The sequence below is a fragment of the Mchenga conophoros genome, linkage group LG15, assembly GCF_057382185.1.
Source record: "Mchenga conophoros isolate Kocher_MC1m ecotype Shallow Benthic linkage group LG15, M_conophoros_male_GT1.1, whole genome shotgun sequence".
Taxonomy (NCBI): domain Eukaryota; kingdom Metazoa; phylum Chordata; class Actinopteri; order Cichliformes; family Cichlidae; genus Mchenga; species Mchenga conophoros.
In genome coordinates this window covers 25,423,256-25,444,470 of record NC_140540.1, presented here as the reverse complement: position 1 = coordinate 25,444,470, position 21,215 = coordinate 25,423,256, and the positions used below count along the sequence as shown (strand labels likewise).

General features: G+C 42.7%; 1 protein-coding gene across 1 annotated transcript; it reads left to right on the top strand.

Annotated features, from left to right (window-relative positions):
• Window positions 1–10,866: 10,866 nt before the first annotated feature.
• LOC146558467 (5-hydroxytryptamine receptor 1B-like) lies at window positions 10,867–16,024 on the top strand. The gene has a single exon (XM_085247404.1). It carries the CDS (start codon window positions 11,237–11,239, stop codon window positions 12,386–12,388), a length of 1,152 nt encoding a protein of 383 aa, XP_085103530.1. The 5' UTR covers window positions 10,867–11,236; the 3' UTR covers window positions 12,389–16,024.
• Window positions 16,025–21,215: the final 5,191 nt, after the last annotated feature.

The following is a 21,215-nucleotide window of genomic DNA, read 5'->3' as shown; positions in this document are numbered from 1 at the left end:
GGAGGACGGGGCTGTGGCCCCCCCACACCCTCTAGCAGATCATTACATGAAGGAACCTTTAAAAAAAAAAAAAACAAGTGCGTCCATGCTCACAGGTGTACACACGGGTGATCACACCCACAAACTACACCCTTTTTGGCTCCTACCTCAAAGCACACTGTGTTCTGTTGATCTTATGTGCTGCACAATAATGTTTAATATTTAGTATTTACTGTGGGGCGATCGTGGCTCAAGAGTTGGGAGTTCGTCTTGTAATCGGAAGGTTGCCGGTTCGAGCCCCGGCTTGGACGGTCTCGGTCGTTGTGTCCTTGGGCAAGACACTTCACCTGTTGCCTACTGGTGGTGGTCAGAGGGCCTGGTGGCGCCAGTGTCCGGCAGCCTCGCCTCTGTCAGTGCACCCCAGGGTGGCTGTGGCTACAATGTAGCTTGCCATCACCAGTGTGTGAATGTGTGTGTGAATGGGTGGATGACTGGATATGTAAAGCACTTTGGGGTCCTTAGGGACTAGTAAGGCGCTATATAAATACAGGCCATTTACCATATATCATTGTGATGTTGTTTATTCTATTACTCTTGTTCTCTTCTGCATGTTTTCTTTTTTCTTTCTCAGCAGGTGATCCAGGTGATTGATATATGCATTTTCTTTTCTTTTTTTTCCTGCTCATTCTGTTGGTTTTTGTTTTTTGCCCTTCTCCCCCGTCCCTCTTCTCAGCTGTTTCTCTTTCCCTCTTTCTTTCTCCCCTTCTTTCCCCCAGTCAAGACTGTCCCGTATTCAGTAAGTGAAAATAAAATAAACAATAAAATAAACAAAATAAACAAAATAAACAAACATCTCCCAGTGTCACAGTGGATCAGGTCAGGAGGCAACTGAGGAAGCTTCGCCCCAGAAAGGCAGCAGGCCCAGACAAGGTGTGTCCTAGGATGCTAAAGGCGTGTGCTGCTGAACTTGGGGAGCCGCTACAACGAGTCTTCAACCTCAGTCTGCGACTGGGGAGAGTGCCCGCCCTATGGAAGACATCCTGCATCGTCCCGGTCCCCAAAAAGAACCGGCCCAATGAGCTGAATGACTTCCGACCGGTGGCACTGACGTCACATCTTATGAAGACTCTAGAGCGGCTCTTCCTCAACTTCCTCCGACCACAGGTACAACATGCCCAGGACCCACTACAGTTTGCATACAAGGCGGGTGTCGGAGTGGAGGATGCCATCCTGTACCTCCTACACAGAGCCCACTCACACCTGGATGGGGGAAAAGGCACGGTCAGGATACTGTTTCTTGACTTTTCCAGTGCCTTTAATACCATCCGGCCCTGTATGCTTCAGGAAAAACTGAACAGGATGGAGGTGGACCCCTGCCTGGTGGCTTGGATCTCCGACTACCTCACCGACAGACCACAGTACGTCAGGCTGAAGGACATCACGTCTGACACTGTGGTCAGCAGCACAGGAGCACCACAGGGAACTGTGCTGTCCCCTCTTCTCTTCACCCTGTACACCTCTGACTTCTGCTACAACTCTGAATTATGCCACATTCAGAAGTTTGCAGACGACACAGCCATCATGGGGTGTATCTGGGATGATCAGGAAGAGGAGTACAGAAGTCTGGTGAGGAACTTTGTCGCATGGAGTCACACAAACCACCTGCAACTCAACACCTCAAAGACTAAGGAACTGGTTGTGGACTTCGGGAGGTCCAGAGAAGGTCCACTGCCGGTTCAGATAGAGGGGGAGGAGGTGGAGGTGGTCAACAAGTACAAGTACCTCGGGCTGTGGGTGGACAATAAACTGGACTGGTCATGCAACACAGAGCACCTGTATAAAAAAGCCCAAAGCCGACTGTACTTCCTCAGGAGGCTGAGGTCTTTTAACATCTGCAGGAAGCTCCTGAGGATGTTTTACCAGTCGGTGGTTGCTGGAGTACTTTTCTATGCAGTGGTGTGCTGGGGGAGCAGCACAGCAAAGAAGGACTCATGCAGGCTGGAGAAACTGATCAGGAAGGCTAGCTCTGTGGTCGGCATGAAGCTGGACACTCTGGTGACAGTGGCAGAGAAAAGGACATTAAAGAAACTGATGGACATTATGAACAATGCTGGGCATCCTCTGCACACGGCCATAAACAATCAGAAGAGTCTGTTCAGTGACAGGTTGCTTCTCCCCAAGACAAGAACTAACAGACTTAAAAACTCCTTTGTCCCACACGCCATCAAACTGTTTAACTCCTCTCTGGAGGGGAGAGGGAGGGGAAACAGGAGGACAAAGGAGGGGGGAACAACTAAGCTGTAGTGCCTCTTCACCTCACTGTACAATACCTTTTGTGCAATACTTTTTGTAAACAGTCAACAGTGCAATAGACTCAATACTTGAAATGTGCAATTCACTTGTATTTTTATTTTTTATTCCTATTTATTCTATTTATCCCCTTTGTATATTTTATTTATATTGTCTCTGTATTTATATATGTGTGTGTGTGAGTGTGTGTGTGTGTGTGTGTGTGTGTGTGTGTATATATATATATATATATATATATATATATATATATATATATATATATATAATATTCTGTAACTCTGGAACTTCTGTCGGTGCTGTGCTTTTTGGAAATCGAATTTCCCAGAGGAACCCACCCGAGGGATTAATAAAGTTATATCTTATCTTATCTTATCTTAAATGGACCATTACGGCAAGGCTGGGATGGTCAATTTGGTAAAGTAAATCCGTTGGGCATCTTTCTTTTCCTTTAGACAACAATTCTGATGGCAAAAGAGCCAAACGGGACAGGCAAAAGAAAAAAGAAAAAAAAGAAAAAATTAGGGCCAAAAAGAAACAAGCCCTTCAGGCAGATGCTGCCAAATGTGTAAAAATAACTGAATTGTTTGTCGGTAGCTATGGCATAGCTTCCACAGATTTAGCAACATCAGCAAGTGGTGGAGGCCAGCAGGTGGATAAGGGAAAGGGGAGGCAAGAGGAGGAGTTATGACCTGCTGTCTATCTGTGTCAGATATAAACCAAGTTTAGTTGTAGTTTGTTTTCGTTGTGTTGACTTTTTACAGTCGCTTAAAATAACTGGTACTGCGTACTAGCTAGCATGACGGAGTTTATATACTGCTGGGCGGGTGCTATGAAGTTACTGATAGTAAATTTTATTTTATGCTTGAGGTTAGTTTCTCAAACTCCTCAAAATCTTAACAAATTGTGCCAATCCTTACATGTTGCACCAGGCTGATTTATCATCAAAAGTGGAGAAGTCCGTGACAGAGGAGACAGAAGAGCAGCAGAGAGAGATGGAGCAAGAGAGAGAAATAAAAGAGCAGGAGAGAGAGATGGAGATGGAGAGATGACTTTATGTCATCCATGAGGGATGCATTTGACATATGTTTCACATATTATAGCCCAACAAGTTACTTATAGCAATTTAAATACGAGCAATCAGTTTTTGGCAAATACCGGAAATCAGTTTTTGGCAGACAATCACTTTTTGGCACAACACCGGCTATTGCAGTTAATAATACAACAGCTTCTTGCCATTTTTTGTGTTTCTTTTTATCGCTGTGTAACTGAGTTCAATTGAAAGCCTGCATGCGCTAGTAACTCTTGCCACAAGTTCCCAGAATCCTTTGCGGTTTTACCCCTGAATGACGTCACATTTTTGGTGGGCCAGTCTCTAGTCAAAATGCCCGGGCCGATTTTTTGTCCCAGTCCAGCCCTGGTGGTAAAAACTCAAATATACATGTTGGATCTGCATGATATTAAGGATCAATTACAACCTGGCTTCCTGCGTTCAACATCAAATCTACAAATGGTGTTTTCAGCAGGAAAAAAAGCAGCTTGTAATTTTTTCTCCTGGTTCAGCTAAGAATTCACTGGAAATTACCAACGTTTCCATGCAGTGATGGCTCACCTTTTGAAAGTTTGCTGAATGAAATGCTGAAGTGTACGCATGTCAGTCAGTTTGAAGAAGCATGGCAAAAACACTGCCTTCACATCTGCAGAAACACAGCTGCACCGGTCTCAGATGCAGTCGCAGCATTTTTATTAGTGTGGAAATCATTTCAGACTCCAAGCAGAATTATTTTGACCTTAATGCTAAATGTAAAAAAAAAAAATTATTCACCTACATTCTCCATTTTCTGTCGCTTATCCTGGTTCAAGCTGTCTAAACATACATGTCCTCCCAAGCCATCACCTCCAGCTCTTCAAGAAGAAGCCCGAGGAGCCAGCTGAGCCACATGTTCATCGTGTGCTCCCAATGGGACACACCCAAATGCCAGACCCAGCAGGCATCCTAATCAGATGCCCAAACCAACTCGACTGGAGGCAAAATGACCACAAACAGATTCAAAATAATCACAAAGTGAACCCAGCAGATTCCATCCATCCATCCATCCATCCATCTTCATCTGCTTTATCCGGGGCCGGGTCGCGGGGGCAGCAGCCTAAGCAAGCAGATTCACAGTCATGATAACTGACAAATGACCACAAAGAAGAAAAAATATGCATGCAAAACAGCTACAAAATCAAGTACAACACCCACAAAGAGACACACAACAACAACAAGCCCTGTATCTGCCCTCTCTCCTGGACCCAACTGAAGAAAGTGAAATTAGTTTCTTGTCCTTAGAAACATTTTATTGTCTTAGCAGTTTTAGCCGTGTTTGTTTTTCTCCAGCTCTACATCCCACAATCGCCTCCACTCTGGATGGAGATGAATGTTTGCTGCTGCTGAAATGAGCCAGCCAGCTTTTCTTCATTGTGAAGAAGCAGCAGCTAGTTACAGAGGCCCTTTTGGTTCACTGAACGCCTCATTCCCCCGCTGAGACCGAGGCCTTTCCAGAAGAATTCATTTCTGAGTGTCTGCAACGTGCAGGTGTACGGGTGAAGGTCGGCAGGAGTTTGGGTGGAGGAAAGGGAGCATTGCATTGACTCAGCTGGCTGAGCTGCACAGCATGGACGCGACGTGGACAGAAAGAGAGATGAAGTGTGCTGAATGATTTATGCTGAAAATCTTGCTCTGATTGATATTGCTGGAAGCTCAGAGCTTAAAAATTGAACATCGTTTGCTGAAGGGAAAGAAGTGTCCACAGGATTCTTCAGCTAAACTAAGGCAAACTTTTACTGATGTCTCTCTAAGGTGGTTTAACATTATTTATAACACTGGCTGCTTGACATGTCGACCCTGTTTCCTCTCCAAGCGTTTGCTGAAGCTCCTTTGTTTCTTGTTTGCCCCCCAAAAACTCATCGTTCTCGACCTTTACAGCTTTTTATTAGAAGTATTCACATGCAACACGTCTTTAACATCAGTTTTTAAAAACTTGTCACATACACTGCAGCCTAAATCCACATTTAAACCCGAAAACCTTGATTGAATATGAACATTTATTAAACTATGAAATAGCCTGTAATTTAAGCTAGAAGACAGTTACTTGGCTCCCAGGAAGACACAGGGAGAACATGCAACATCTACACAGAAAGACCAGGGCCAGATGGTCGATTCGAACCCAGGCAACAGTGCTAATAATGACCTACCGAAAAGATATGTAAAATAATGATAGAGACACTCAAAATGACCACATATTGACATAAATTATCCACAAAGACAATTAGAATAAATACACACAGATGTAAAAACAACAACAAGAAAATAAAACACAAAAAAATAAAATAAGCAATACACTCAAGATTATGACAAAACTACATAAAGTCGCCATAGATACTCTGAGCCACTTCGAGACAGGATATTTCTAATTTTAGAGATGTTGCACAAATGAAAGAAAGCAGTCTTACATATTTGTTTAATATGTGCATTGAAGGACATATCCTGGTCAAAAATAACTCCAAGGTTCCTCACAGTGTTACTGGAGGCCAAGGTAATGCCATCCAGAGTAAGAATCTGGTTAGATACCATATTTCTAACATTTTCAGGGCCAAGTAAAATAACCTCAGTTTTATCTAAATTTAGAAGCAGAAAATTACAGGTAATCCAGGTCTTTGTGACTTTAAGACATTCCTGCAGTGCAACTAATTGGTCTGTGAATCTGGTTTCATAGATAGATAAAGTTGGGTGTCATCTGCATAGCAGTGAAAATGTATCCTTTACCTTCTGATGATACTGCCTAAGGGAAGCATGTATAATGCAAACAGAAATGGTCCTAGAACTGAACCCTGTGGAACTCCATAATTAACCTGAAGAGGACCCTTCATTTACATGAACAAATTGGAGTCTATTAGATAGATATGATTCCAACCACTGCAGCTCAGGAGTTAAAAATAAGTTAATTATATTTAAGACTGAAGCATTAATTAATGGTGGGACTTCTTTGAGCAATCTTGTGGGAATGGAGTCTTAAAGACATGTCGGTGATTTGAAGGAAGTAATTCCTGAACTCAGAAAGATCAACCGAAGGAAAAGAGTCAACATAAATAACAATGCTATTGAAAGTAGTTGTACATAATGCTATGTCTGTGTGATGGTTACAAGTATTTTTTTTCTGTAATGGTAAAAATTTTATTTGTAAAGAATTTCATGAAGTCATTACAAGTTAATGTTAAAAGAATGATTGCCTCAAAAGAGCTCTGGCTTTTTGTCAGTCTGGCTACAGTTTTGAAGAGAATCCTAGGCTTGTTCTTATTTCCTTCGATCGGTGATGAATAATAAGATGTTCTAGCTTTACAGAGGGCTTTTTTAAAATAGAGCAATAAACTGACTTTCCATGCTAAATGATGATCTGCTGGCTAAATGAGGAACAGGAAATGATACTCTACCGCAGAGTGAACCAACACCAAGTGAGTGTAAAACACCAAACAAAAACACCACAAATTGGCCTGAAATAGCCAGAAAGACACCCACAATAATCACAAACAGATGTAAAATAACAATATATTGACTCAAAATGTTCACAAATTAAGAGAAAATGACCACATATTTACATAAAATAGTCAGAAAGGCATTCAGAATAGCTGCACACAGATTTAAAGCCACCATAAACATAATTAAAGCAAAAACTGTTGTAAAACATCCACAGAGACACTCAAACTATTCATGCAATAAATAAAATGACCACACATTGACATAAAATAGAAACACGCCTTAAAGATCATAAAAATACTCAAATTTACCAAAAACTGATGTTAAATATTCATAGAGATACTCCAAATTCCCAAAACACATGTAAACTGGTTATAAAAACACTCAGAATTACCACAAATTAACATATGATGACCATGAAGATGAAAATGACTTGTGAAAATGGTTGGTTTGTTTGTTTTTTTAAACCACTGAGTTATGTTGAATTAGCTGCACTCATGCATGGGGTTTATTTAGTTGATTCTTAGTGAGTATCAGTGCAGCCTGGAAACAGTGTGTTACTCAGACACAGTTGTTATCTGAACTAAACTGTCTCTCCATTTTCATCTTGATAGGACCTGAAGGCTGCAGAGGATTGAAACCGTGTGACCTCAGTGACCACAATCCATCACGGCAATGATGCCGAGCACCTGCTGCTGCCGCCTCCAGCCGTCATGTGTTCAAATGGACATGAAAGGAGAACAGACGAGGAGAGTAACAGCAGACGTCTGCGCTGGCAGCATTTACAGTATGTTCCTTAACAAGGTCACACCGGGATATGAAACAAACAAACATTTGTGTGGAGACATCCAAGAAGACTTCAGATAAAACTAGCAGCAAGAAACACATAAGATAAGATACCTTTACTAGTCCCACAAGGGGAAATTTCATGTTAAGGCTGCCGACCTATTGCACGCAGTGGCGGCGCCATCTTACCCTCCGACCATACATACATTACACAAAAACATCACATGGGGAAGACAGGTCAGAGAGGTATAACAATGGAAAATGCACCACATGAGGAAAAATAAGGAGAAAAAAATAACTCCCCCCAGACTGAGCTCCAACAGGGAGATCAGTTTGAGAACAGAACAAAAAAAACACCTCTGCACATAGCACATGAAAAAACTCTTAATACACCAACACATGACAAGCAACAGGGATGGGTAAAGGGTGAGAGACAGCCAGTGTAGACAGTGCATCCGGGCCTGCAGCATAAGCGCTGGTCTCCTTGATCCACCATCAGCATTTACTTTAGTGCGACAACTCATATGAATTTCAAAGCTGTTCTAACAGTGCAACACTGGTCTCTCAATCTCCCGTTGGAGAGCCGCGAGCTTCTCCATGATTTTATCAACCTTACGCTCCGTGATGTTGTCATTCTTGTGCTCAAAGAGCCGATTCTGAAAACTCATGACCGCAGTGAGCTTCTCCAAGATGTGATCCAATTTGCGCTCAGAGGTGTTATTCCGAGCGAGCCCCTCCAAGATGTAATCCAGTTTGCACTCAGAGGTCTTATTCTGAGTGTTCACGGCAGCCGTAAGCTTCTCCAAGATCTTATCCGTGCTGCACTCAATGAACCATTTTGAGAAACTCACGCCTCGTCCCATCGTTCCAATCCCAGCGGGCAGCCTTGTGGGGGTTTGAACAGCCGATTCCGCTTTCTTAATTCTTCGATAAGTCAGGGCTGTCTCTTGCTCTCCCTCTTTGTATCTTTCACTCACTCACTCACACAGACACACCACCATCAACTTTGCTAAATTACTAATGAAAAACATTGACTAGGCAGCTGCAATTGAGGTTGTTGTAGTCATGGTAATTTTGTGAGGCCACATTGAAAAGCCTCGGATACGTAAGAGTAGAGCTGCCACCCAGGCAAAAGAAAAATAGAGCTATATCATGTTAGAACGTGAACAGTTTATACTTTTCATGTTCGTGCAATATACCTTTCACGTTTGAACAATATAATTATCACGTTCCTACAATATAATATTTATATTGTATGAACGTGACATTATATATTAATGCGCCAGTGCCCGGCAGCCTCGCCTCTGTCAGTGCGCCCCAGGGTGGCTGTGGCTACAATGTAGCTTGCCATCACCAGTGTGTGAATGTGTGTGTGAATGGGTGGATGACTGGATATGTAAAGCGCTTTGGGGTCCTTAGGGACTAGTAAAGCGCTATATAAATACAGGCCATTTACCATTTACCATTACTCTATTTTTCTTTTGCCTGGGTGGCAGCTCTACGCTTACGTACTCAGATGAGCTTGAGAGCAAACTGCTGCTGAAGCTTAACTATCACCTCACTGAGTGAAGAAATGGCACATTTTTGCTAAATATGCAGAAATAAATGCACACCCATACAATTTATGGTAAATTGAGCTGCCTTGTATGTAAGATAAGATAAGATAAGATAGAACTTTATTAATCCCTCGGGTGGGTTCCTCTGGGAAATTTGATTTCCAAAAAGCACAGCACCGACAGAAGTTACAGAATATTATATATATATATATACACACACACACATATATAAATACAGAGACAAATATAAATAAAATATACGAAGGGGATAAATAGGAATTAAAAAAAAATGTACATATGTTGAAGATGCCTCGTTCTAATGTTTTCTCTGAGGCTGCTGTGCCATTTGGAGCAAAAATGAATATAAAGTTTACAGCATATCTTGTCACTGGAAATTGTTTGCACTGTTTATATATTTATATTATTTACTGTAGGTATTGGTGAAAAAAGCTTTATGTTGTGAAAAACTGAAATCTGGAAATTAGAATTGTGCCTTATTTTGTTGATGTTTTTACATATATTCCTTTTGAAAATACTAAAAATTTGTATATTTGTTAATTTTTGTTTGTCTGATAGCATTTATTTATAAAATAAATTGGACATTTCAAACAGTTACTCACTACTTGAGTAGTCTTTTCGCCAAGTACTTTTTAACTCTTACTTGAGTAACTTTTTTGACGACTACTTGTCACTTTTATTTGAGTAATAATATTTTAAAGTAATGCTACTACAATTTTTGGATACTTGACCCACCTCTGCAGCTAACTGAGACTAACTGCAATCTACTGACATTTAGAGATGAGATTTGACACACAATATAACTTTAAAGCTTTATATTATTTCAGCCTACACTCATTTAGATTAAGATCACCTGAGTTTCCTGGCTGTGGATCCAAAATGTGATCTCTGGATCTCAGCTTTGAACTGAAGAATTATTATGATAATGATGATACAGGAACAACAACAGCAGAGGATATCAAATACACCAAATCCTAAACTAAAGAAAACCCATCTATGAATACAACATGAAAAGAAGTCTCTAATCAGACAGCTTCTTCAGAGATATATTTTGGGTTCAACTACTCTGCATTTCTTTATGTCTTGATGCATGCTCAATCATCCAGGTAAGTAAAGCCCAAAAAGTTGATTCTGTTCATTTGGACAGTGTCCAGATGAACAGAATCAACTCTTTGGGATCTGCATTTCTTTAGTTTGCTTCCAAGGAACCAGATTTTCTTGTCATTTTTTAAAAAAGTAGTCATAAGTAGCAGTTCTTCAACTTTGTGGTCTTTCAATGTTTTCTTTGGACATTGGCTGCTTTTTTGTTCATTTACAGGTAACATACAGATAAACTCAGATACTGATCCCCCATTTAAGAAAAAATCAGAAAAGTATCTGATTGGGTAGTAACTGAGTCCTCAGCACAGACTTTGTATTATTGCAGGGTGTTAAGTACATAGCACCTTGAGGCAACTGTTGTTGAACTGAATACCTCCCAAACCTATAAATATGTGATGCTTTAAATTGATTCTTGCGTCTTCGTTGCTCACAGACTCTTTGGTTGAGATGTAAAAGAATAGAACATTTTCGGGGGAAAATATTTGCAAGAGTCCTTTAACCATCTGAGATTTTTAAAAAAAAGAAGGGGAGGGAGAGAGGGAGAGAGAGAGAGAGAGAGAGAGAGAGAGAGATAGGCGTGCGGTGCGTTGGCAGTATAAAACCTGGAGTCAGACTTGAGCAGCTCTGAACTTGTGAGGAGAGCTGAACGCGGATGAAACTCCCGCTTTCTTGTTTTATACTGAAAAAAAAAAAAAGAGTCCAATATGAGAGAAAATGACCGGAGAATGATGGAGAGGCCGCCCTCTGAGCCTTCTAATTCTCAGCTGCTGGATATTTAAGTTGATCAGAGAGTTTTTATGTTAAACATGCCGCGGGTGACGCGAACAGGATGAAGAGGAGGAGGCAGAAATGTGTCGGATAAGTGCTGGAGATGGAGACGAGAAACGCGCGCGGTGGATGAATATCTGAGGAGCTTCGGAGCGGTCTCCTTTGCGCTCGATGACAGCGGGGTCTGACCGGGGAAGGTGGAGGGATGGAGAATGCCAGTCAGCTTAAACCGACTCCTGCCATCTACGGAGAGCTGCTAAACATCTCGACCAACGACACCCATGCCAATTTCACGGCGAAAGCGGAGCCCAAGGACAGTAATGTGGCTCTCCAGGCGGGTCTGGCCGTCACCTTAGCGCTCATAACTTTGGCCACGACGCTTTCAAACGCGTTCGTCATCGCCACCATTTACCAGTCCCGCAAACTGCACACGCCGGCAAACTTTCTAATCGCGTCGCTGGCGGTCACGGACCTACTGGTGTCTATCCTGGTGATGCCCATCAGCGCGCTGTACACGGTGAGCCAGACATGGACGCTGGGGCAGGTGGTCTGCGACATCTGGCTGTCCTCGGATATCACGTGCTGCACCGCGTCCATCCTGCACCTGTGCGTAATTGCGCTGGACCGCTACTGGGCCATCACGGACGCGGTGGAGTACTCCAAGAAGCGCACGCCGGCGCGCGCAGCCGGGATGATCGCCACCGCCTGGGTGATTGCCATCTCCATCTCTCTGCCGCCGTTCTTCTGGCGCCAGGTGAAGGCGGAGGAGGTGACGAGCTGCAACGTGAACACCGACCACATTTTTTACACCATCTACTCCACTTTCGGCGCGTTCTACATCCCCACGCTGCTGCTCATCGCCCTGTACGGGAGGATATACGTGGAAGCCCGGAAGCGCATCCTGAAGCAGGCGCACAGCAAGCCCGGGAAGAGACTCACCTCTGCGCACCTGATCACCAACTCCCCCGGCTCGGTGGCGTCCACCACGTCCCTGAACTACGGGACCAACGACTCCTCCTCCTGTGACACTACCTCGTCCGCGAACGTGAGCCAAGTCAAAGTCACTGTGTCCGACGCGCTGCTGGAGAAGAAGCGCATCTCGGCCGCCAGGGAGAAGAAGGCGACCAAAACTTTGGGAATAATCCTCGGAGCCTACATCATCTGCTGGCTGCCGTTTTTCATTTACACTCTTTTAGTGCCTCTGTGCGATTCCTGCTTCCACCCGGAGCTATTTGACATTTTCACCTGGCTCGGTTACCTCAACTCCTTAATCAACCCCATCATTTACACCATGTCCAACGAGGACTTCAAGCAGGCCTTCCACAAACTGATACGGTTCAGATGCTTCAGGGCCTGAAGGACGATGCCAGCCATGATTTTACCCCGCCCCCAACACACACACACACACACACACACACACACACACACACACACACACACACACACACACACACACACCTCCTTCAAGCTCCCATCTGTAAAATACCAGGATTGAGTCAAACATTGATCCCCCCCCCTCCCCAATCCCCCTCCCCTTCTCCTAAAGTTGCCATCACCCAAAGCCAGATTTCTTTATGGCACAGTGGCTCCAGAAGGAGCGTCTGCCTGATAGGTGGTGCAGGTGGTGGACATGGACCTGCCTCCCGGCCTGTGCTGCTATTGAGGATGTTGGTGCAGATGAGAGGTGTCAGTGAGTGTAAGGCGTGTGACTCGTTTGCAGGTGATTGTATTGCTATAAAGACTCAGAGAAAGCTCCCCCTTCCCCATACAGGGGCCACCCCCCGCCTGTATGTGCTGCACTTGGCTGCAGCATACAGACTCACTTTGCCATAAGAGTTTGACAGCCAGCCTCAGTTGGCTCGTAAGCACAAACAGCTTAAGACTAAGCTACCATGAGCCCGAAGGGCAAAAAATAAGATTTGTGTTTCATTTTCCCGTCAATAAGGGGAAATACCGGTGCCTACAACATGTTTAGTTCAGTTCTTCAGATGTGCCTGGCCCTAACGGGGGCAAAGGCATGATTTTAGTTTGTGGGAAAAGATCCAAATTTGGTTTATTCTTGTGGCCAGTGTGTGTATTTCTGTTTCTTTTTCTTGCTGTGGCTGATGTTCACCTTTAACCATGGCTCAGAACTGAGTGTAATTGTACGAATCTGTATGCATCAGTGTGATTTTTACATTAATTTGTCAAAAAAAAGAGGCAGGATTTTGCTTGGTCATACTGTAAAATAGTGCTAATCTCAGAGAGAGGGAGGAGCCGGTACTGTAAAACCCAACCTATCTACCAGAGCTCTCTAAAGATGCATTCCTAAGTGTTGATGTTTGCTTTAATGTGCCGTCTCATATCAGACTCAAACAATTCAGATCTGACTCTAACGGCTGCTGATGCAGACTCCCATCTCTTGGCATTTGTGTCTTCCACACCTCAAAAGTTGTGCAAATTTATTTATTTTTAAAAAGCTGGAAAATGTCACGATATTCTGATCAAAATCACATGTTAAATGTCAGGCTGTAGCTGCTGCTGCTGATCCCTTAAAAGAAAATTTCAAGGGAAAAAATCTTAAAAAAAAAAATCTGTTTGCTTGCAGCTTCTAAAAAAATGTAAAAAATCATTTTATGGATTAAAAAAAAAAGCCACACATGTGCAGGACCATAGCAGAGGCAGTGAGGTGATGGGCTTGGTTTTGTTAGGGCTGCTCTACTGTGGCTGTGTGGTGTACTAGTTATTCACCCAACGCGGGAGAGAACGCCTAATTTAAGGCCAACAGGAGAGATAAAAACCCTGCCTGATGGTCTCAGGCCTGGATCAATCAGGAAGGGCATCCAAATCAAGCATGTAGTGACTCATTAGCAAACAAGGGAACAGCTGAAAGGATGGTTCAAATCCTCTGGAATGACAGTGGATTTTTCACCCTTTAACTTTAAATTCAGCTGAATAAATGAAATAACTACAGTTTTAGGGTGATGGCAACTTTGGCTTTTTTGCAGGGTAAAAGTAAAGGAAAATTGACTGTGAATCTGATTTATTTTATCTTCATTATATATGCTTCGTAACAGGAAGCTGAACTTGTCCAAGAAATTAAGATCCAACTTAACTGCACAGTCTTAGGTGTCATTTCTTGGAGTTCTGTTTGTACAGTTATACCCAGTTTACACACTGGTTAGTTTTTAAAGCTTATTCTGTTCAGTTTGGGCCAACAACATATGACATTCAAGTGATTTACAGTATTTTACCATATTTTAGACTTGAAATTAACAAATTATTTATTATAAATTAGCAAATACAATTTAAAAATTAAATATATAAAAGGTAAAACGTTTTGTTTGTTTGTTTGTTTTTTAAAAAAATGAATGGATTATTATTTACTGAGTTGCATTTGACTCTTAATTTGACCTGTGTTTGTAAAATTTCCAGCGATGCCCTGAACATATATAATCCCAGAAAGCAGGTTGGAACCATGTCCAGGTAATTTATGGAAACTGTTAAATGGTTACTGGATTTCTGCCCTAGGGCTAAAGGAAAAGGTTAAGGCTACTCTCAAGACGAGACATCCAAATATTTATCGTCACACTCATACAATGCTGTCAGACAGTTTTTCCCTCCTATCAGTTCAGGAGCAGCTACAGCAACACTAAAGAGTCTGAAGTAACACGTAGAAATAAATAAACAGTTTGGAGAGGAAGGTGAGTTTCTAATATTGTACTAGCCTTGTAAAAATTCACAAATTTCACAAAGAAATTTCACAAAAATCTAAATTTTCACTTAAAATGAAAAATTTCCTCACAAATGTGTTCGGCTTTATAATCTACAATTCTGCCACTTCTGTCTTTGAAAAGAAGATTTTCTCTTTTTTTTTGTTTTTTTCTTACCCTCAATGCGCCCCCGTAGCTACAGAGATCTAGCAGATCTTCAGACTTTGATGTGAAGTCAGGAGGTGATAATATTAGCTTAACTTAGCATAAACATTGAACTCAAAGGAGAAACAGCTAGCATCACATCTCTTTTACTCAAATCTAGAGAGAGTACGCAAGCTTTAAAGGTGAAAGGTCGTGGGCTAGCTTTCTCTCCTTGGTTTATGCTTTTGCGCTAAGCTAAGATAGGCTAAGCAGGTGCTGACATACAAAAGAAAGAATGGTATTGATATATCTCACATAGAAAGCTGTATATTATATATATTAAACTTTTCCATCAAAATTAAAAGGCTGAATTTTCTACTCATCATAAAGGTGACCTATTCTGCTTCTACCTAACCCCATATTTTTATTTTGAGACTCCACGAGAGTAACTTTGGATAAATCCTGGTTCAAAATAATCCTTATTAAGCTCATACTGGCCCTTAAATAGTCCCGTTCCTGTCTTTTTAAGACCCACCTACCAAAAAAAGGCAGATTAGCTTGCAGAAGCCAGCTGAGGGATTAAAATTGTTGCTTTTGGCCGACAGAGATTATTTTTACTCACTTTTTACTGCGTTATTTGAAACTTCGGCACATTTAACGACTATATTCCGAAGATAATGAAGAGCAGGATCAGTCTCCTTTAACAAGGGAAAATTCACTGAGTTGTTCCCGATCAACACTGAAATTAATGAGTTTGATTCCCCAATAGAAACAGTGAAAGTGTCTATCCACTTTAAAAAATAGAAAATCCCGGTGCAGTTTCTCTCGAAGAGATCCCACCTCTTCCTGTAACTGAACGGCGGCCACTCTGGGATTAGGATAGCCATTGTGCTCAAATCCAGCTCTGTGACGAGTCGCCTCTTTGTGTACAGTATCGATCAGCTCAGTGTGAAATTCATCTGGTGGCTCCGTCAGTCCAATGGAAGTTGCATTTCATCCAGGTTAGCTTTTTGCTGTACAACGCTTCTGCGCACATTGGCGATGCACTGTAACTGCTCTCTGCTCTGCAGGATGAAATCCAGCCCGGATGGAGCACAAAAAGCACTGCTGCTGTTGTGAAAACTTAAAAAATGAATAAAAAAGGTCTATGGCATCATGAGGATGTGACCGTTTGCTCACTTGTGTTCATTTATTCCGATTTGAATGATTCTGAGCCTTAAAAAGAGGCGTCAAAGAGAGCGCTGGCATTTCTTCTATCTGCCAGAATCTGTTGGCGTTTCAGTTTGCTCTGAGAGGATAAAACATTTGACAGATGTGAGCTGATAGAGGTGCTGCGTGACGACATTAACAGTTCGTAACTTAATTAATCAGCAGGGGAAAAAAGTGGAAGCTGTAAGGAAAATGTCTGCTGTGACTGCCTAATGAAATGCACGCCCTGCTTCTTTTTTGTCTTTTCCATGCTTCTTATCTGAATCTGCATCCTCCACCGTGAGTGGGGATTATATGTTAATGCACCCAGCTCAGCATACATACAGCATAATAAGGGCTTTGTCACGCAACAGCAGTTAGGTGGCCGTTGTGTTGCGAGTGTATAGGTTTATTGCTGTTTTTGCATTTTAAGTGATGTGCAGTGTTTTAAAAGTCAACAGTTATTCTCACAAACACCAAATGTGCACTTTAAAACCACAGAGTGACTAGAAACATATTTAAGTTCATATTGCAGTAAAAAATGACCCAACAATTCACCGCAAGGTCAAAGTCACCCTGTTAGTGTGTGGAGATGATTCTGGTGCGAGTTGCCCATTTTTAGTTACGATATCGGCTTTTCGTGAATACAAGGTGCAGTCAAAAACTTCCAGGAACAAAACCAGAAGCCTTTCCTGATTTAAATTTGACTGAACTCCCCTTCAATGTCATCTTTTTGTGTACCTTTGGATTGTTTCGGTGCTGTTGTCATCTTTAGATGGAGGACCTGTTATGTCACTTTATACTTTGTGCCTCTGTGATGGACCCTGGATTTCCTCCCGTGTAGAAAAAAAGGCGGTCCTTCAACTTGATTAGCATTTTGGGGAATTATGCCCTAAGATGCTGACAGTCTCGGTCCAGGGGATAAGTTCATGGTGCACCAGCTGATCTGTGTTAAACAACCATAAACTCCTGGTGTCCGTCCCACTTTCAGTTCCAATTTCAGGCTGGACTATTCTTCGGCTGGACGATGTTCAGTTGGAGCTAAAGACCGGTTCTACTTACCTGTGCAGATTCTTCAAATAAAATTTGGGTTGGTTTAAAACAGAAGACAGAGCTTTGTTGGTGGTGAAATCACAGAGTGAGGATTGTAAGTGGTCAGAAAGCGACTTCCAAACAGAGGTCTGAATGTAGCAGCCCTGTGTAAGCCGTCCAGTCATGCCTGAGAACATGGCCTTGAGTGGGACAATGACCAAATTTAAATCATTTAAAGTTTTTGATTCTGACAGACCTGTTAAAAACATATATTGAAAATTTCAGCAGCAGTGTTTGTTTCCAGAAAACGTGACCCAACAACTCAGGACAAAAATCTTCCTCAAATGTCAATGTGAACAGTTTCACAGAGGAACTATTTTCAAGCCACATCTGGAAAACACAGCGCAAAAGCAAGTTTGGATGTAAACGTAAATCGTAACATCTCAGCTAGACATACACTTCCGCCAGGACTGTTTTCAACAGCTACCCAGGAGGCCCGAGCCCCCCCAGCTGGCTCCTTTAGATCTTAAGGCCCATTATCTCAACTCAGAGCCTCCTCCAACTCTCCAAGATCCCCCCTTGATCACTAAGGCGAAGTGCAGAAACTCTATGGAGGAAACTCCTTTTGATTGCTCGTATCTCTGTCTTTCACTCACTGCCCAGATCTCATGACCATGGATGAAGGTTGGAATGAAGATTAACTGGTAAATGGAAAGCATCGCTTTGCAACTCATCTGTGTCTTCACCCAACTGGAGATCCGCATAACTGCAATTTTTGCACCAATCTGCTGGTCCATCTCCTACTCTGTCTTCCCATCACTCCTGAAAAAGATTCTGCGATACTTCAGAGTATCCGTGACAACCAATAGAGACCAATAGAAGTCAGAGGGGGTGTCCAAATTCATGGGCTGCGTCCTCCTGAGGCCGGATTTGTAGGCCGATTACGTCACAGTGACGCGATGAAGGCTGTCCCAATTCGTAGACTCCTCCGAATGCAGCCGACAAATGCGTCCTCCTTTTCCCCGAATTTGAAGGATGGGTTGGGTGTGTCCTTCGTGGCCCACCATATCCCAGAATTCAGCCAATTCCAGTTTTCAACAATGGCGGCCGCTACCAAGTTTTTTAATATTACCCTTATTACTCTTTCTGGGTCACAAAATAAACTTCTAACATATATTCAGGTGAGAACGTAGCTGTGTAAACTTCAGATATCTGCTCAGTTTATCAAGACACCACATATTTTCAAAAGTGCTCCGACGTTTTCAGAGGCGCCTGTTATCCACCTGCTCGATAGCTAGCCGGGAGCTCGAGGGTCACTGAAGCCGCCGTGAATGGCAAACTCCCGGCACATCATTTAAAGATCACTGCGGTCTTTCACCACTCAGGTTAAACGTAATATATAAGTCACTTAACAATGTTATTGTTTGGCTTTTTTCAGTGTTTTATTTGTTCGTGAGTAAATCGGTTTGGCTGAGATTAAAGTTATTAGATTAGATTAGATTAGATTAGATTAAAAAAAAACTTTTTTAATCCCCCGGGTGATTTTCCCACAGCTGAATAAACGTCAAACAGAAAACTGATTAAACAGAAGTGTGAGATGGTCGAGAATTTACGCCAGTGTCCTGTTACATTTTATATAGCAAGGAGCAGACAGCTGAGTTTATTAAACTCCACCGAGACAGCGGTGACGCTAATCAGAAGGCTAGACCGTCCAATATTTGCTAATTTACTTCCGGCCTACCTGACCTCCTGAGGACCCAGCCCACTTAGACCGCGAAGGCCAGTCCTCAGGAGGATGCAGCCCATGAATTTGGACACGACTAGAGACATTTAGTGACTTCCATAAGTCAATGTTTTCTCAACTTTGAAGCAGGCAATTGAGCCAACTGCCAGTGATCGTAGAGGATACTGCAGATCAACATATGAGGATGATGTAAATACATTAGAGCGTTGCCTAGTCAACCGAAGCCTGGAACCAGCGACCAGCAGTCAGCTATACAGCAATGTCCAAGATGTGAGGGGCTTTCTCTGTGGACGCCCTTGGACGGTGCTTCCGTGCTTGTTGACTTGTGCCTCGCTGTGATGGTGTGGAGTGTGGGTATTTGTTAGTACCATCATCATAGCAACAACAATCAATCACTGAGAAAGCGAACTGAGACTCATTCACAAACTTTGTTGATATAGAACAGGCTGACGTCTCACCACAATGATCCAATCCTTGTTCCTTTTGATGTACAGCAACAGGCTGCACAGGCTACCACCTGATCAGCTTTACATGTCTGAGACCCTGATGTCACCTCCTTGGTCAGAGGCCATCAGCAAAAAAAAACCCAGCGGGTTAGCTGTTGGTTAGCTCTGAGTGTGCTCCAGATCGATGTCGTGAGGTTCAGTCACCCTTTCGTTATTGATGACGTCCTTATTCAACTGTCAACCAAAGCTACGACAGTCCACAAGAGAAGCGAAGAAGAGAGTGCAGGAAGGGGGGAGTGGGTGGAGGCGAGTTTCAGGGCTGATTTTTGACTAAAAGATAATAGCAAGGGTGAAAGGAAAGATTTACAAGATGGTAGTGAAAGCTGCTGTCATGTTTGGTTTGGAGATGGTGGCACTGACAAAAAGTCACCGAGCTGAAGCGTGAACAGCATGGACAGGACCAGAAATGGGGGATGGCTCAGGTTAAGGAGTTTGGACATGTGCATAGGAGAGAGAGTAGATATATTTGGCAAATTGATGGTGAATGAGGATGATGAAGATGGAGCATCCATGCAGGAGGAGAAGAGGACGACCACAGAGGAGGTTCATGAATGTGGTGACAGAGGAGGATGCTAAAGTCAGATGGAGGCAGAAGATCGGCTGTGGCGACTCCTAAAGAGTTTCCCCAACCCAACAGAATAGAAAACCATCATTTTCATCAGGTATTATTCTTAGAAATACGCCCATTGCTAGAAAACACACGCCTAATGTCAACTGCTTGGTCCTCCTGAAATCTCCACCTGTTTGTGTGAATCTGAGCTCTGAAGAACATGTCACCCAGAGCAAGTGTGCCTCATAATTATCAGTTTTTGGACAACTATTGAGCTCTGTGGCACAAAGAATGGGAGGCTTTGACAGACACACACACAGTACTTGTTAGCAGACACGTTCTCTGTTGTTTTGGCTCCGCACATGCGACAAAATATAAACCGTTGCCACACTTCCTCTTTTAAACACAAATTTAGAAGCTTGTGGTATCTGCCAAGAAACCCAGAGCCAATGTCATCCTTTCCTCTTGTCAGAAATTAATATCGCCGGCTCCCTTTGAAATTGATCAGTCCGTCGTGGCCCGCTGAACACTGTTTCCATGGTCTGATGCTCGGCTAAACCATGGCAACGCTAGCCCTGCTGGAAGTGTATCCTGCTGCAGGAGCCAAATAAACACATCGACTGGAATGTAGATGAAGGCACAGAGCTGATGTCACAGCGCCGTACCTGCTTCTCACACTGTCGGAAGGTTTAATTTGGAACTAATTTGTTTGTGCTGACAGAGCCACACATGTGTGATGCTGTAACGTCCATCTTCAGGACAAAGATGATGGTCAGTTTGAGCTTCAGGGTGTGACTGAGCTTTACCCGGCTGTGCTTAGGCACAGCCTCTGTGTCTTTATCAGCTCTCACTGCTCACAGCAGCAGATCTTTACCTGGGCCTGAAGCTGCTCCGACCACACAATCTGTCGCCCACAGACACTGAATGTAAGGATCATTTAAACATATGTTGTTGCATTTTCCTGCAAATTTCTACATTTTTAAGTTGTCTCTGTCTAAAAGTCTCTGCTCTGCAGCTTTTGAATGAATCATAGTTTTATTACTTTGATCAGTTTGAATGGAAGAATGGATTCAGAGTGTTTTCTGGTATTCTAAGGTACATTTTGGCATTTATTACACACAAAACTGCAGAAGCAGTGAGGGCAGATATTTAAACAGAAAATATTCATCAATCATATCTGTAGGTCAGCTTGTTTCAGTGCACATGAACATTCGGTTTATTTGGTGTTTTTTATTTTACTTTACTTAATTTTATTGAGCCATTTGTTCTGTTTTATTGTGTTTTGAGACTATTATTTCTTTGCACTCTCTTTCTTTCTTGGGAATTCT